At 38.8% G+C, this 18,314-nt stretch overlaps 1 protein-coding gene across 1 annotated transcript; it reads right to left on the bottom strand.

Moving 5' to 3' along the window:
* Nucleotides 1–4,012: 4,012 nt before the first annotated feature.
* ST3GAL5 (ST3 beta-galactoside alpha-2,3-sialyltransferase 5) lies at nt 4,013–14,533 on the bottom strand. Its single transcript, XM_009882523.1, has 6 exons — nt 14,409–14,533; nt 12,523–12,637; nt 9,923–10,266; nt 8,332–8,518; nt 5,580–5,738; nt 4,013–4,338 (listed from the first exon to the last, which is right to left on the bottom strand). The coding sequence occupies exons 1-6, from the start codon at nt 14,450–14,452 to the stop codon at nt 4,075–4,077; spliced, it is 1,113 nt and encodes a 370-aa protein (XP_009880825.1). The 5' UTR covers nt 14,453–14,533; the 3' UTR covers nt 4,013–4,074.
* Nucleotides 14,534–18,314: the final 3,781 nt, after the last annotated feature.

Below are 18,314 nucleotides of genomic sequence, written 5' to 3'. Positions count from 1 at the left end.
AGCGCTCAGCCGTCCGTGTTCACACCCCTTCATCCTTTAATTCATGTTTCCATCTGGTCATATGTCACTTCAGGCAATGGTTTCTTCAACAGCACCTAGCTTTTCATAAACAGCATTTTTAAACGTCATCATATTCTCCAGTTTTTCTGGAGTTGGTAATTATCTCAATCCTAAGAGGCAAGATTTTGCTGGACTTTTTGTTTATAACACACAGGCAAGGTTGTGCTTTCCAGGGAAACAGAGCCGTCATTTTAGATAACAGCAACAAATGTTCATTTGTCAGCATGTAAATCCTGGATTTGTTTAATAATAAAACAGCCATCACCTTAGTTACTTTTGAAATTAGGAAAGGCAAGAGCCTTCCCAGGCAACAAAAATTTCAGAGGGCAAGACCCAGGTGCTGGTAAAATCAGGTATTTGCTGCTGGCAGGTTGAAGGAAGGAAGTCACAACATCACATCTGTGCCAGTCTTAACAGAGGTGCATGAGCTTTTCCTTCATCTGCCCTTGGCAACTGGCAAAAAGATCACATTCATGCCACACAGCTGCCTCCACTGATCCCCTCCCATCTCCTGCTGGAATTTCAACTGCAGCACGAGACCTGAATCTACCAGCACATGTCCATCTGCTGAAGAGGCTGAACTGCTCTTCAGTTTCTCATCAGCATCTCAACAGGTGACCCTATGAGCTCAATATCCAGTTCCAATGTCAACTGGTCACTGACCACAGATCACAAACATGCTTTTCAGCACTGCCCCACTCTGCAGTCAAGTGGCTCTATATGTCTCATTACACAACTCTGGCACACATTCGGGGGTACCATAACAAACAAATTGTAACCTTACTTGTGGCACTTTTCCAAGGTGACATCAGTTTGTCCCCAGCTGAAGAGAAACCATCTGGGAGCAGGAGTCTTATAAACACTTGAAAAACAGCACCATAAATTCACACTTGGCAATTCAAAGTTTCCATTTGTTTGAACAAATCTGATCTAGCCAAAGTATGTATGTTGTTCATCTCTTTTGAGCATCAGAACAGGTCAGACACATACATAAGTGTGATAGCTCCTACACAGACAAGAGAGTTACAAAGATAAATTCTGATGTGGAGCACAATGGCTTTATTACAGCTCCCAAATTCTTTGTTGACTTTTTAAACAAACACCACTGAAGCATATCTACAAGGGATGATGCAGATTCTTTGCAAAATGTAAGATCTGCGACACAGCAGCACACAGACACACACAGCTTTTGTTCTTATCGCACCTCCAGCAAGACTGAAGCACAGACCAGAAGCTGCAGTCTGTCTCCACCATGGAAGGACACAGACCCTTGAATTTAAGGCCAGTACTATAACTTAGTCTGAAATATTCTCATCCACATTGACTTCAAAATCCTGGAAGCCTATGATATGGTCAGTGTTGAGATGGATCCTCTCTTCCAGGCACCAAAGAGCTAAAACTCCACTGACAAGTATTCAAAAGGCATAAATGTAATGAGAGAGAACTATTTATCATCAGCCACTAAATCCCCTCTTCTTGAGTGCCTGGGGTTGCATCAATACTTTCGATTGGAACTGGACCAGTAAGACATGCAAAATCCTTAACAAAGGAGGCAGAACAAATTGCAAATTGTCAGACAAATGCATAAGTAGAAAGTGGTTTCATCAGTTTATTGCTTTTTGCAACCCGAACTTTGCTGCCATTTCACGGATGGTCGAGTCTGTGCAGGCGTATGCAATGCAGTATACACTACCACGGAGAACAATGTTTTATCACAACCCATAAAACTGGTGGGAAAACAATCTAATCCTACATCAACATAATTTGAGAATTTGACAGTAAATACAGCATCTCGGAAAAGCTATTGGCATTTACATTAATCAACTGATTATTTTTAAGCTACTGAATAAAGCAAACTGGTGAGGGACCAAGTGCTCCGAAACACATACTTTTGGTGTATTCAGGATGTCCTCCCAACACACACGTTTTGAACTCTTCCAAAATTTCACTAATACCAAATTAAATTAAGGTATTTTGCTTCCAGTTTAATACCAGGAGAAAATAATTAGCATATTTTAATATATTAACTAAAAGACTATCTGTATAAAACTCTTCAAACATGAAATATTTTTAAATTAAACAATATAATTATTATACTTACAAGAAAAACATAGACTAGAAATTTATTGCTAGTACAAAAATTAATGTGTTTCACAGAGGAGAAGTTTGATTAATATTATTGCTATAAACACAAACAGTGCCAGAGACGAAAATCTGATTTTCGAATCTGCTCACCATCCACAACTGGCTGTCAAGAACATACAGGTACGTGGGACTTATGAAATATTAGGTCCCCAACTTTCTTCAGAGTTATGCTTTATGATCTGATGCCATTTTATTGCCTATTAGTATAACGGCCAGAATTAGTCTGCTGCTCCTGCATTCTAACATTATCATTCATTAAATCTTCTCTCCATGGGGAAAAAACCCAAACAAACAAAAAACAAACCAAAAAATAAAACCACACTAATTTTTCTTTCCCACATTAGTATTTTGAAAATTTAAAACTACAACTACATTAATATCTCTGCCCATAACAAAAAACAAGTAGGAATGTTCACCACGTGGAGAGTCCATGACTACGAACAATGTTTCTGGGCCAACCTTTGATCAATTTGCCAACAAGCTTTCATTCCCAAAGAAAGCACTGTTCATATTGTAGCTTTGAGTAACAACATTACTCAGTGCAAACAGTCATACCTACTACTCTGCCAGTAAAAAAACGAAAATGAACACCTAAACCTGCCTGCAGATCTGCACAGTCCAGTTTCTTTGCAATGCACTGATTTCCAGTCACAAGAATATATATCTATAGTTTGTTTAAAGTATGCTGCTTTCAGCAGTTACCTAGCTGGCTACTAGATCATACTACTACTTATACACACCCACTCAATTGCTGACTTAACAGCTGATCCAGGAAAACCAACAACTCTAACTCTCCCTTCAATTAAACAGCCAACACTAGAGTTCATATGGGTTATCATCGCTGTAAACTACTAAGGTTACGATATCTGTAATTCGTTACGTAAGGACCATAAAGTAAACCAACAGAAATTTTAGCCTAGCCACGGTTTCTGTTATTGCTAAATGGAAGATTTATACAAACCAGTGTTTTATAGAACCAACAATTCTCAAGTCACTCAAAAAAAAAAAAAATTGGAGGGGGCGGGGGGTGTGACTTTGTAGTAATGCCACTTCTTTATTTTGGGTAGCTGAACTCTGCTGCAAATCAACTAGTTCAAAACATTTATCTGGGTCTTAAGGAAGAGAAATTAAAAAATATCCGATTCAGGTGGAAGTCTGCTACAGACAAAATCCTCTTACAGTGTATCCTAGGCCCAAATGTGTCTCAGGATAAAGCAGGATTCTAACCAAATACATTAATGCATCAATGATTTTAATATCAAACATGAACCCCAAACTACTTACTGTTCAGATATTGCCACAACAGTTTCCTTCACCTCCACCCCCACATTCCTCCTCCATCCCCCAAAAAAATATTCGCACAAAAAAAGGAGAATATAAATCTTTGGCGGGGAAACACAACACTCAAGTTGCAAGAAATGAAAGACTTGAGAAGCATACACCTTTCTTTTCATGGCATGCATGAAAAGGAGTCATACACCAAGAACTGGATCAATAAAGACAGTCGTTCAGTGGAAAATAACTCTTGTATGCTGTTAGACAATTCAGGCTAGCATTGTGCGTACCATATACATCTGAAAACAAAAACTCTGCTTTTCTTCCAACAACTTAAAATATTAAATATTTTAAATTAATCTCTTTCAACTCCCAAGTTGTATTTACATAGTTATCCACAAAAATGTGCAAAGTAAAATCTGACATCAAAATAAATTTAAAAGTCCAAGAAATTGAACTTGACATTAAAAAATGCAGCAGAGATTCCACATCCATTCTACACACACTTTAAAGAACAACTTAAGACAGTGAAAAGGTTGTTCCAGCTGAATCTCTGGAAATGTAACAAATCCAAACCATGCCGCACTTCAATCACTAGCTGTCTTTGCTGCAGAATTCACAATGTATCCCACCAGTGAGGTCTTTGACAACTTTTTCTTTGATCAGTTTTTGTAGGAATTTTGTTTCGCTTGTCACATTGTGCATAGTTTGTCCGTTCATGGCAGCCATGCAGAGGTTGTTGTAGTAGTGCAAAGGTGTGCTGGGCTGATCGAGGTCATATCCAAATCCTGCTAAACTCACTTCATCACATAAATGTGTGGCCAGAACAACTGCTGTCACACCAATTGTAGGTACATTCTAAAAAGGCAGAAAAAAGAAGCCTGCTGAATTCAAATATATTTTCCTTTGCCAGTTTTATAAGACACTTTACAAATTTTAAAGGTGTTGTCTATTCCCTCTCCTCACTCAAAACTGAAGTTATTAAACAATCAATTACAACTTAAAAATCAATTAAGTGACCAAGTAAAACTAAAATCTTCAGGGCCAAATACTAATACAACTTGAGTATTTGCCTATAACAAGACTTTTGGCTGTCAACACTAATGTTTCTTCTGTGAAGTCAAGACGCCCTTTTACTATGTAGTTAACCTACAAGTGAACCCTCACTCTAAACACTCAAACAACTCCTGACATACAGTTAAACTTGACATTTCTTGATGTAGGCTTACTTCAGTCTTGAGCAACAGGCTCTCCAACAGTATTCTTCAGAATATGACTTTTCACTGAACAACTCGTGAAAAAGGCAAGTATACTATGATACAACTAAAAGACATACAGCCTGGTATATTACATTATTTTTAAAAGTAAATGTGAGAAGATCCTTCAAACATTTGTGCAATAATGCTACCATCAAATGCTGTCACACAAAAGGTAAAGAGACGATCCTTATTCAGTATTTTTCATGTTCAAGAGAACTAGTGACATCCAATTTCTCAAAAAAAATAAATTAAAGTAACAAAAATGCAGTGTGTAATCGAAGTGGGCAATTCATCACTCCATACTATTGCTGGAGCAAAGGACATAGAAAGAGGATATACCCATCCGTTGCTACTGAGCACGCTGGCATACACAGCAATTCCAACAGTTGGCAGGTTGCTGTACGCTGGCCTGGTTTCCATGCTCTCTCTGCTTTCCCTGCAGCTGGAGACACATCTGTCTATAGCTGATTGCTGGCTTGACTTAACAGGACTGCTCTTAACATGCTTAACATACATCAAATGCGCATATTTGAATATTCTGAATGATGTGTGAGTGAACACACTGTACAGGATGGAATTTGTGTCTCACTGAGCTGAGTGCTCTGTAAAACAGGCCATTTCACGTCAGCATGCAGAGGCACACCACCTCATCTAAGAAGGTGAGCTGAAATCCTATTTTGATTTTACACAGGAAAATACCAGAGGCTTTTTGAGAGCACATTAATTTCCCTATTACTTGAGACCAGCTCTGAAACTGCAGAGAGAAACTATACTGAAGGAAGAGCCCAAAACTGCATTCAGTTTCTTATTTTACTTTTTATTTGATAGTCTCCTTCTCACCTTATCCCAACCCCAGAATTTTGATCGAGGTTCAGGGAACTGTAAAATGTCCAAAGCTGTCTCTTTGATGATGACTGGATTCAGAATCCGAAACTGCTTTGACGTGAAAGGAATTTTCTCAGCAACCTCCTTCCAAAAGAAGAGTCGCACCCACAGAGGCTAAGAGAAAGAAAAAAAAAAAAAATAGTTCAGCAAAGGCAAACTCTGAAACTGCAAAGTGTATGGTAGGCACGGTACACAAGTTATAGAATTCATCAGTGATTCTGAGAAATTCAGGAAACAGTCTACAGCTAAGGTGGTTCAGGAATACCAGTGTGCGGCTCAAACGACCACCCAAAAGAGGAAAAACCTTCAAAGTACTTGGAATTGCAGAGAGGACAACAGAGGGAAAAGTTGTTTATTCTGAATATTTGACTGCACTTTGTATTTAATCTGTCAAGATATCCACTAGCATCTCCAGGTTCCTTGGACCTTCCCCAGCACAGCTGAGCGGGCAGCAGTATTTAAAGAAATAGGAAAAGGACCCAGAGTTTTCCACGACCATTAACCAGGCGTACTGAAGCACTGGTTTTAAAAAAATTTTGCTCAGGCTTTGAAGTGAGCAGCTTTTGTTTGACAGCACCCACCTAGTGATAAATGTAACACTTCAGAAGAGGATTATACTTAAGACTCAAAGCCAGATTCTGATCTCATGCCACTTGCAATCAATTAGATGCATGTTAGTGGAAAAAACAATACCAAATCAGCCTAATTTTACAAATCTTTCCATATAATGCCTAATACTAAGCAAATGACTGACATAGCTGCAAGATACGCCTATATTTTTTTAAACAGGCTTATTGCGACCCTAACATACAGCTCCACAGCAGCTTAAACTGATCAAATTCAGGTTGCCATGGTCCCATCTTCCCACCTGTGCTCTGAACGAGTTTACTAAAGTACCAATGCCTGCACAGACAGCTGAACCAACTGAAAGCCTACTATTTGAAAGGAAAAGTGTATTTTCACTTCACAGAATCACAGAGCGGTTGAGGTTAGAAGGGACCTCGGGAGGTCAAGCGGTCCAATAACCCTGCTCAAGCAGGGACACCTAGAGCTGGTTGGCCAGGACCATATCCAAATGACTTCTGAAAATCTCCACAGATGGAGACTCCACAACCTCCCTGGGCAACCTGTGCCAGTGCTCAGTCACACCCACAGTAAAAAAAGTGTTTCCTGATGTTCAGAGGGACCTGATGTTGAGTTTATGCCCGCTGCCTCTGGCCCTGTCACTGGGGACCATTGAAAATAGCCTGGCTCTGTTCTCTTTGCACCCTTGAGCCTTCACTTCTCTAGGTTAAACACTCCCATCTCTCTCAGCCTTTCCTCATAGGAGAGATGCTCCAGTCCCTTAAGCATCTTCATGGCCCTTCAGTGGACTCTGTCCAATATGTCCATTCCCAGGTCAGTTCCCAAAACTGGTTCTCTGCACCAGCAAACACACCAGAGCAAGGAAGAAGGTGGGAATGAGCAGATCTCCTCCTAAGTCACGCAAAACAAGAAAAGGTAGTCTTTTCATAAAGCATATACTTCTATCTTGTAACTCACTCACAGAGGATGTTGCAGATGCCAAAAAGCAATCACTCTTTCAATCCCCCAAAACCAAATTTTAATACAGAAAGACATCCTTGTACTAGTCATTCCTCAAAACCAAACCTTAAAACATGAAATAGCCATGTAGCTTGTAAAACAAGTAAGTTGTTAGGGATTCAACTCAAGTTAGAAAGCTGCTGGTCATCAAAATTACCACATTGCTGCAGGGAAGGTCATAGACTAACATTGTCTTGACCCTGGTAATAAATAAAAAAATAAAATAATTAGGGAGCAGAATTTCTTAAATCTGTGGAGATCCATGCATTATTCAATAAAGTCTCCCCTCTACAAAATATACTCAGATTATTCAAAACAAGGCAATATCCCTGTACACACTCTCTGGACTGAAGCAGTAGTAGACAGTCATGGTCAATATTAAACAGACCTTCCATATGCTCTTATGTTGTAAAAATCACAGAATTAAGGGAACTTGGAGTACCTAAACGAGTATGTGTCAAATTGTTAAAAAACTTGTCAGGCTTTCTTCTAAATCTCTGTCAATAGTTTAGAGAACTTGTTTTCAATCTGTGGCCAGAGAAACCTAGCTACTGGTTTTCAACTTGCAGAAATTACCTGCCAGCAAACTGAAAGAGGCGAAAACCACCAATTTAAAGAGAGTTTGGAAACATGGTGCCTTTCTATTAATTCCTTAGGAATCTCTGCACTTCTTTAAATACTCAGTGAGAAATAAACAACCTCTTAATTTTTGAACCACACACAAACGTGAACTAAAAACTGCAATGCTCCAGTTCCACATTAACTGCAGGTATGCCTATTGTAGCAGCAGACTTTAGCTGTTAAAAAAAAAAATACGGACTAGCATCCAGAAATCTCATCTCTATTTCAGGCTCTGCAGACTTGAACAAGTCATTTAAACCTATCGTGAAATGAATTCCACTTTAGTAGACACTTAATATGTCATATAGCTTGGGGCAAACCACAAATATCTGCAGGGAAAATGTGTTACTGTCAGCATGGGGCTTCAATATGAATGCTGGTACCAACTGTAAAAATATCCTCAGTATAATAAAATAGGAAGAAACAGATGAGCCAGCTTCTTAAGCATTAGGAAAGAAAAAAAACAAACAAAAAAGTTACATAACACTGCCACATTACATACCAAGGTTTCATTTTTTACCATTGCTTGAAGCCAATTGAAATCAACACTTTTAAACAAAACAGCCACAAACAAGCTACCAGGAGGATACTCGTGTTCAGAAAGCGGGGCTCCTTCTGGGTAAGTCATCCGTATAGTAGTTTTGTTACCAACATGATCTGTGTATCCTTGAACCGGTGCATCATTTAACCTAACAAAAAAAAAAAGAAACCACAATGGAGAGAAACTGTATTTTATAAGCATGGGTTACAATCTCATTAAAAAAATCAGACACTAAGCAAAGAACTTGTTTATGGCCCATAGATTTTTAACAGAGCAGAGCATAGCATTTTCTCAGTATCTCCATGTTCCTTGCCTCACACACTCATCAATCCCTTACCTTTGAGAGGAAGCCAATTCTATTTCTGGATTAACTGGCACAAGTGCCAAACTTCAAAAAGAAAAGCTTGAATAGAAAAGTAACTTAAAACAACATTGAGGAATTTCATATTCATTGCCTTGTGCCAACTCAAGAGAGGCTTAAAAAAGGAAGGGAAAGAAAACAGAGGAAGTTGCCTGCATTACCTTTTTTAAAATATACACACACACACACACACACGAGTATCACACACAGAAAGGCATTAAAATTATCCCTTCAATGCTATGTAGTGTATCCTGTGGGTTCAAATCATTCCACCTCACCAAAAATTTCAGATGCTAGCACACTGCTGACAACAGCAGCAGCATCCATCTCCATCAGCTCTGCAGAACACGGTAAGTCTCACAAACTTTTCTACATCAACAAAAAAGTCACCTTTGTGCTGCCAGCCCTAATTTCAGAGAACTGTTAATGCAAGTTCTCTGCCCCTCCCCACGCTAAGGGGTTCATTTACCTTTGCATAAGAGCTATTAACACACTGTATCAAGTCTTCTCTTTTTAAGAGAAGCAAGTCTTAGTTTACAAAGCAATTTGGGAAAATGCTTATATTAAATGTGTTTGTGACTTCACCCAATTCAAAATACAAAGGAGAGTTCAAACAGTAATGGTCAGAAGCACGAATACAGAGCATGTATTCGTTTAACTCAGACATTAGAAAACATGGGTAATCATAAAAAGCATGTACTGATCTTGTAAAGATAAGGAAAGACAAACATGCTATACACTGTGTAAGCAAACTGCGTACTGAAACACCAATTAATTTTTATTGTTTGAAACAGCTGTTATAAAAAAAAATCCTTCAAATAAGCCTCCCAACTAACCAAGGGGAAAAAGGTAGAGGTGAGTCCTAAAGCCTACCTCTGAAAGCTTAAACATAAACATGGATAAAAACAGCATTGTCTACTTGTCTATGATTTCCCTGGTTCCTATCTCCTTTCCGCCCATGTTTTTCTTGTATCTGAAGTCCACACCGAATTCCTGTCTTAGGAGCAAAATAAATTGTCATGTTCACAAGACTTCAAATTCCATCAAGTCCCAAGTAAATTTCTCAAAAACAATTTCAGAAATAGTCTTATAAGTTGCATAAATGTTGGAGATACTTTCCCCTTAAAAACCAAAAGTTGGCTCATAAAGTAAAGTGAAAGTAGTTGGAATCCTTAAATGGAGAATACATACCTTATAACAATATCAAACTTATTCAATAAGTGACCCAGCTCTGACCCATGAAGAATTCCACCACTGCCAACAACAACACAACGCTTACAGTGTTTTGACTCCAAATATTCTGGTAAATCATACTCAGGTAAGAGTTCAAGCAGATTTTTAAGCTTATCAAAGAACTTGTGGAACCCAAAAGGAGGTTCATATTTAAATAAGCCTTCATCTTCATTTATATTTTTTCTTATGAAGGGAGATATGTCCATGCTATACTTCTCCGCAAATAACTTCCTCATTTCTTTCTTCACATAAGAAGGCCGGCACTCTTCCTGCAATGCAGCGCTGGCATACTGTTGTGCTCTCTAAAATAAAACATACATGATTTCAGTCAGGAAAGCAAGCTTCAGGAACACACAAAGCCCTCTTAACGCAACCCACCGGTTGACCACTGGCAGTTTAGCAAACAGTTTATAAAGAAAGCTTAAACATGGAAATTCAAGACATTTTAAAGCATTCACTCGAACACAGATACTAACCAGTGCAGGGTGAAAACCTGCAAAGGAATGTCTCTCCCTCCAATCGCTTAAGTCTGGATAGGAGCTTTTCTAAAGAACAAATTAGGCTACTAAAAGAGATAAGTGAAAATAAGCCATTTGAGAACATATGTACTGTTACTTACAAAAATAGATTAAAAAACCTAAATGTGCTTTTACCCATCTAATTCAGCAGTAAGCCAGCAAGCGGAATTCTACTCTGCTGCTCAAATACATGACACCAGTTCTGCCTGCAGTAAGATTTTACTAAAGACACATCCACTGGCTAAAAGTTCTGTGAAATGGCAGGCTGGACTTGCTTACTAATCAAAATGAAGCAACACTTCTTCCAGAAGTATTGCTAAAGTCGTATTGCTAATGACTAAAACAAAACTTTAAAAAGAGTGCAAGGTAGGGGTGTTTCCAGTCTTCTTTTACAGACTAGTTGCCAAAATAGAAGATTACAGTTCCATATTGCAAGAAAAGATTAAGCTGTCAGATAAAACTACACATTGATGCATCTCATTAAAAAAATCCCACAAACTATTAATGTACATTTTTTAGAAAGCTGTAGTAGCAAAGCAATATCTAATATAAGCAAGAAGAGAAATAGCAAATAGGTGTTATCAGTTAAAATAAAATCTTTTTGCATATTCTCTTCCCCGACACAACTCTGCTGATCTTTCTTCCACTGTAATAAAAGAAAAATACACAAGCAAACATGGGAGTCGGAGAATCAAGATTCAAGTTTAGTGCTAACTCAGTTCCCCTTCTGTACCATTAAGGAAACGGAAGTGTGTACCTGGGTGCATAGGAGGGAAGTTGTGTTTTTTGGGTTTGTTTTTTTTTTTTTAAAAAAAAAAAAAAAAAAAAAAAAGAAGATTGTTCCACAGAAATGCCTCTGCCACCATTAGAAAGGTTTCTGCAAGTCTGGGCATAAACACCGCACTTCTTCCTGGGCAAAGCACAATTGTGCAACTTCATGCTGTATTTTGCCAGCAAGAGTCAGTGCATCTGAGAGCCTCATTTTTTAAAGCTGACAGTCATGCATTCTATGAGTAAAAATTAATGCCTATCACTTGACAACTGCCTCAAATCATTTGCAATCAGCTACTATCTAACTAGAGAAAGAGCAATGCTATTTCCTCATCCTGCATCTAACACAAACAAAATGAATCATAAGACAGCAATAAACAGTCCATGCAGTCTTTAAGTTTGCTTGGAATCAAGAATATGTTATTGAGAAAATAATTAAGTCAAAGGAGAAAAAAAAGGGGAGACAAAGAGGCTCAGAAAGGGAAAAATATGCACTGAAGGTGGGAGAGGATGAACATGCAGTGAAGCTAAGATGAGACTATCTTAAATCAGAGCTTCTGCTTTAAGTTGTGTCTTACTGTTAAGACATTCAAAGACAGAAATGTAATAACTCTAAGCCAAGGTAGTGCTGTTACAAAGAGCACACAGGTTAAATGGCAAAGAAAGAAATGTCAGCAAGCATTAAGAGAAAGCGTTATTGGCATCTGTTACACCAGCTTAAAAGCCACATGCAAAACTGTAATTGAAGTAAGTAGCTGCTACCTTAAATAAATGAACCAAGAGCTGCACCATCCTGCACATTTGCCCTGTGATTCAAAAAACATCTGAGCAAACAGAAGGCAAAGCAGACTGGGGAACTGGCCTATGTAAAAATAAACCTTTGGTTTAATGTGTTGGGTTTGGGGATTATTTTTTTTTTTTTTAAATATGTTACTTTTCATTTGCATCAATTTTCTGATCACTAGTGCCATCTGCACTGACATGACAGTGTGATGACATGCCCATTTCAAATGTTATTCTTAACTGTCACACTTATATCATTTTACCTCTAAAATCCAGTTTCTCTATGCACTTCTGTTGTCACTCCACAAGAACAAAACCCAAAAGTTCTACAGCATGAAATGAAGCAAAATATATTTTTCCCCTCACAGGATAATTTCAGTATTCTAGTTCTTTGTTAGAGACCCTTATAACTCTTATTTTGTCAATTAATAACTTTTTTTAAGCCAAGTTAAAAAAAAAAAAAACACACACTAAAAAAATACCAACCCTTACACGATCGAGGTCTACATACGGCATTTTTGTTCTGTCACATTCTTCAGGGCCAAAATGTAATTTGAGGATATAAAGGAAGCAGCCTCCAACTACGAACAGTGCGAGAAGTCTAAAAACAAACGAGAGGGTGTAGGGGTAGGAGAGAGGGAAAAAAAAAAAAAATCATCTTTCTTCCAGCATTTCATCAATTGGTAAATTAGTATTTTTAAACAAATTTAAAGCAGTTGAAAAACGTCAGGTGAATTGGATTCAAACCAAGAAAAACTATTGCTTTGTTCACTGCAAGTCTTTCGCAACTCTTCAGAATTATCTGCAGAAAAGTACAAACATATATAGATGTTTTGGTAAGGAAAACGTTGCGTATTGACACGCTGTTTTATGCCGTTCTATGCCTGCATCATATATTTTTAATGCATCTCTGATGGGTCAAAAAGCTGTCCTCATGTAAAGAAACCAAAAGTGGCTTTTGTTCTCCTACTTTAAAGGGTAAATTTATTTTGAAATCTGTATTTTTGTGCAAGTTAAAAAAGGGATGGAACTTCAAGTTTCAAGATTTGGGTCAATGGCCATCACTCACAAGCAAAACTTTCAACTCGCCGAGAGATGCTCAGATTTGTCTTGAGAAGCTTAATCTAATTATTTACATCCCCAAAACATGCAGAAGAAAAAAAAAAACACCCTTAAAATCGAGTAATATAGAGTATCCATATTTTTGATCTACTCCTTTCTCATTCCTAAAGAATCTCACTGCTGATCTCCAAATATTCACTTGGCTTATTTCATGTCTAAAACAATTTGCAAAAGTTACATCGTTATTCGGTTAGAGTTGTGGTTGTTGCTCAAGCATAGTTTTTCATTTCCTATGGTTTCATAAGGACCAGACGTTTGTTTAAGTGTCTTTAAAAAAAAAAAAATACAGGCTACTAAGTGTTCAGCACTTCTTGAAACTCAGATGAAGTTAATACAGATTTTCAAGGTTTGTTTTGTTTGTTTTGGTTTTTTTTAAAAAAAAAAAAAAAGCTTGTATCATATGGGCTAATAAATGCAATCCTGGCACTTAATTTGCAGTATGTGCTGCAAATAAGGTGGCCACTGGAAAAACAGCACTGTTCTTGCATCCAATTTAACTAAATTAAATTTTGCATTGATAAGGAATCTAAAACTTTCATTAGCATGTTAGGCTGCAACCCCTGGCAATTAGCTGACTGGCAGAAACAGGTGATTCACAGCAGATGAATGCAGCTAATTTTGCTCCACAGAGTTTCATCAAGTATCTCTACATAGAGTTGAGGCTGCACCGTGATTCAGGTGCTCAAAACACCAGTGGATATAACAGTTTGGCTTTGGGTTTTTTAAGCTTTAAGACCTAAAAATTCATGTGGCAGAGAGGCATCACAGTAGTGAGCTTTTCTGGTTTAAAATATGGTTGTGGATGTACACTAGCACACACTCATTAATTCCAATTTGATGTTAAACTACAAACAATGGAGTAATTAGGATTTTGTGATGTAGCATTCCGGAAGTTTTCACACAAAATATAACTATGAGTAGACACGTCCCCCAAAACACCTACTGAACATCCACTGCCCTTCAATTTCTTCAGTTATCAGAATGTATAAAAGCCTCAACATTGTTAGTTATCTGGACACAAAAAAAGACTGGAAATACTTGTGAGTGAAGTACTGGGTTCTCACATTGGCTCGTGAAAACAAGAAAGCCAAGGCTCCTTAAAGTGTTTTAGGTGTCCTGGGAAAGTTGTGTGCCTACCCCTCCATTCAGTTCCTCTGGTAACCTCATCCCTTGATTTGTGCATCCTTTTTGTAACTGTCCAGGCTAAAGGGAGAGCAACTGACCTTTACTGCCACAACAGTGACACTTACTTGCGAGTACCTTTTAAAAACCAGCTTGGTCTTCTCATCTTCATGTGCAGTCACCTTACACCATTGCACAGGAGGTGAACAATCACTTTTCAGCTTCACAGAGTTATTGTCACTCAGCATTGCTGTAAAAAAGAAAGAAAAGCATTATCATAACTTTTTCTGAATGGAAAAAAGTTCAGAGGATGGCCAATGACTGTTAACTTACTCTGTTTCCCAGAGAATACCATGATTCTTGGTTATCTTGTCAGAAATACTGAATCACTCCTGATCTCCTTGTGATCAGGAATATACTCATTTCAGATGTGCCACCAGGACATGATTCCAAAAATACGTACATTTTTCCAGATATAGGTCTTTGCATTCTTCATAAGCCTGAAGTCTAATAACTGCAATTACATCAGTCCCTGTCAAACACTGTTGTTTGATCTTAGTCAAACACCATTTTGTTTGAGCAATTATTACACTCCTGACAGGGGGTGAGGGATGGAAATATACACAGTATGCTCAGGGTGTTTAGAATCCCTGAATCAAAATGTCCAAGCACTACACTACGCCGCAGGCTTCAAGCATCCTCAAAACCAGAGCCCACATCTCAAATCAACTCCCTGATTTCCCTGAGGTTAAGCAAACTTGTCTCTTCATCGGACTGAATCTACCACTGACCTCTTCAGAAGCCCCAACATTGTGGTCAGCAACTTCAATAGCAAGCAACAAAGAGGATGTGAGGGAAATTTTGCCTAGCACACACCAGGACAAAGAGGCTGCCAGCACAAGGGAAGTTTCTGTGCACAGCAGCACCTCCCCTCCAATGAACACCATGAACCCAGCAGGAGCACGCTGTGCTCCCTCACAAATGGGCAAGTCACTGATCATTAGCTAAGGAGAAGCAACCTCACTGCTTACTGTTTGTAAGCTCCCACAAGTTTCTATCAGCATGCTTAAATTCTAATTTTGGAAAAAAAAAAAAAAAAAGAGAGAGGGGCTGGCACATCAACTTCCCACAGGCTGCTGCTATTAACCAAAGATCTGAGCAAAGGTAGAAATGCCACACAAAGCCTAATCATATAAGCTTGCTGGTTTTGCCCTGAATGAAGGAGGGTTACGGGCAAGGGTTTTTCCTGCCTTACAGACCTGCAGAAGCAGCACTCCTTTGATCAGCCAACTACAACCATGGAAGGGTGCAGCCCGATCCTCCTCAGTGGAAGATTTCAGCCCTACTCATTCCCATTGATCTTGGTGCTTAACCCTCTGCTCTCCACTGCAAAACTGTTCACACTTTTCTCTTTTCTTGCCAAGAGTTCTGTCACAAGAACTTGCGGAAAAAAAAAAAACAAACCCACCACAACAAAACCAACACACAAAACCCTAGAGCTAAGGGTAGGCTTTTATCTAGGGAGAATTTTCCACATTCTTTTTTCCACTCCACTTCCTTTCATTTTATATGGCGATATGACCCACTTGAACTAGCCTGTACTGCCACTTCAAAACACTGTTTGTTTGGACAAAAAACTGATGTTTTTAAATACCAGGATGAAGGAACTGATGAGACAGAACATCACCTCCAGATCTCAACTCCAGCACACTGAAATGTCAGGGATGTCTAATTCAGAAGATGACTCAAAGTCAGTCTTCCTTTGCACAGTCATGCAGCATTTCTCAGTAACAAATTTTATATACATAGTAGAAGGTCAAAAGCCACAAACATTTGAGAACAAGGTAGAAGAAGGAGAGATAAAGATCAACACCAACAACTTAAGTCCTTTGAACAGCAGACAATAGTTAAGTCGTGCTTTCTAGAGTCACCTGCAAGTGGTCACAACCCACAAAAGGGGAAAAAAAACAGCCTAATGGTTTTTGCCAGTGGAAAATTTCAACACTTTCCTCAAACAGAGGTAATTTGGTTATTATGATATTACTAAGAAACTCAGATTACCCACCTAGCTGTATTTATTAATTGAACAGACTCTGAGCTGTCACACCCATTTGTAGGCCTTTGTCACAAAGCAGAAATACCTTAAACAACACCTTTTAGCACATCTGAAAGCACTGCAAAACCAGGTGATGACACCACCACCCCAGTCATCTGCATTACAAGTCCATTTTGCTCTCAGCTAAGACTTGCAGAAAATCAGTGAAGTCCACACTGGTAAAGGCATGGTGTGCATCAAAGTTTGTTATAAGGACCATACCCTAATGCCAGTTATGGATCACCAAGTTGAACTGCGCTATCTTGAGACGTCCACTGCCAGTCCAGCAGGATTTGCACCATTACTTTATACTCCAAGGTACGACACACATCCTTCCTGACACACTATACAGTCAAGACAACTAAGCTCCCCTTAACATTACCTGGGACCCAGTACCTTCATACCAACAGATGACAGGTATCCACAGAGATCATGTTGCCAGCAGGCACAGGAGTGTCCCCAGTTCACAGAGCCTGCCAGCACGGTCACACGTGGCACATGAAACAAGCAGCAATTAGAGGACACTGCAAAGCTGCAGAGGAGAGCGTGACAAAGCCAGCAGACCGTGTGGAAACTCCAGGATTCCTCCACATACTACAGAGAGTAAGGACAGCCAGATCACCTCAGAGAAAACTGGCTCAGACCAGCGCAAATAAGGAGCCCTCAGCACTGTTTGGCAAAAGGGAAGGGGATCACTCACTCACGGGCTTACTGCACGACTAGCTTACTGCATGGGGGCAATCGCCAAACACTCCGCATGCCTAAGCCACAATGTACAACAAAACAATAATTACATCTGTCAGTTCCACAGATGTCTGCATACACAGCTGGGGAGAAGTCTAAAATGGAACCTTTCTTTTTTAAAAAGAAAAAATGCTACCTAAAAAGCAGGAAACAAGCTTCAGCCATTTTCACTACAGAACAATGCAGGTAGTAATTCTCTCTTAGGTAAACAAAATAAAGAGGTAACTTGATCACAGCCTATAGGAACCTAGATCAGAACGGATTCTACTCAAAAGCATCTGTCAGACTAGGCATCTGAGGATCCTGCTACCAGGAAATCACTGGAACAACATACTAAGTGACATCCTGAGGTCTGGCCCTGATACTGGTAACATTTATGAGGAAACACACTCCAGATTAAGCACATTTTCTTCCAGCAGTTTGAATCAAATCCATAAAATTTTACAGCTTGAATTACAAGGGTAAGTTTAAAGCCTCACTACCTTTGCTTTGTTCAAAGCACGTTTTTATTTCTTTGCAAATTAGTCTTTCACATTCTAGGAGCCAGGTTCTGTTGTAATTTGACAGAAAGACTTGCTTGTGAAAGACTGCTCAATGTCTATAAAACTTTTTATTGCCTAATGGCACTAACATACTCCTGGAATCATCCTGCAGCATGGAATGACACGGCCAATCTCCTCTGCTGCATAAATCATCAAAGAAGAGTGCTCTGCAAACAGTATACTTTTAATGATTTCCAAGGGTGAGAATTTCCTACTACATAATGGTACACAGAGATCCTACAACAGAAGCCTTTAAAAACGAAGAAAAGGCTGCAAGAGCTGAAAGATGGAGAAGGAACTGAAGAGGTGGAGAGTGATGAAGACAGAAGGGGATTAACGTGGAATGCAAGACTGCAATAAACAAGCGTTAGCAGAAATTCTTCTCTGCCTCTGAGCAAAATAAATTCCACAATAAACAAGCGTTAGCAGAAATTCTCTGCCTCTGAGCAAAATAAATTCTGTTGTCCCCAAACAGTTGCTTCACTCACCCTAGATGTGCAAAAAGGAATAAGGAAACACCCAGAATTTAATTAATTACCTCAGCATATCCTTTCTGCATCCAACTCTTAGTATTTACTATGCTCAATGGTTTTGTTTAATTTGTTTGTATAACTGAAATAATGTGAGTTTTCATTTCATTTGTAACAGTTTAC

Source organism: Charadrius vociferus, unplaced genomic scaffold (assembly GCF_000708025.1).
Source record: "Charadrius vociferus isolate BGI_N301 unplaced genomic scaffold, ASM70802v2 scaffold213, whole genome shotgun sequence".
In the NCBI taxonomy this organism is placed as follows: Eukaryota; Metazoa; Chordata; class Aves; order Charadriiformes; family Charadriidae; genus Charadrius; species Charadrius vociferus.
This window is presented reverse-complemented; position numbering and strand designations above follow the sequence as displayed.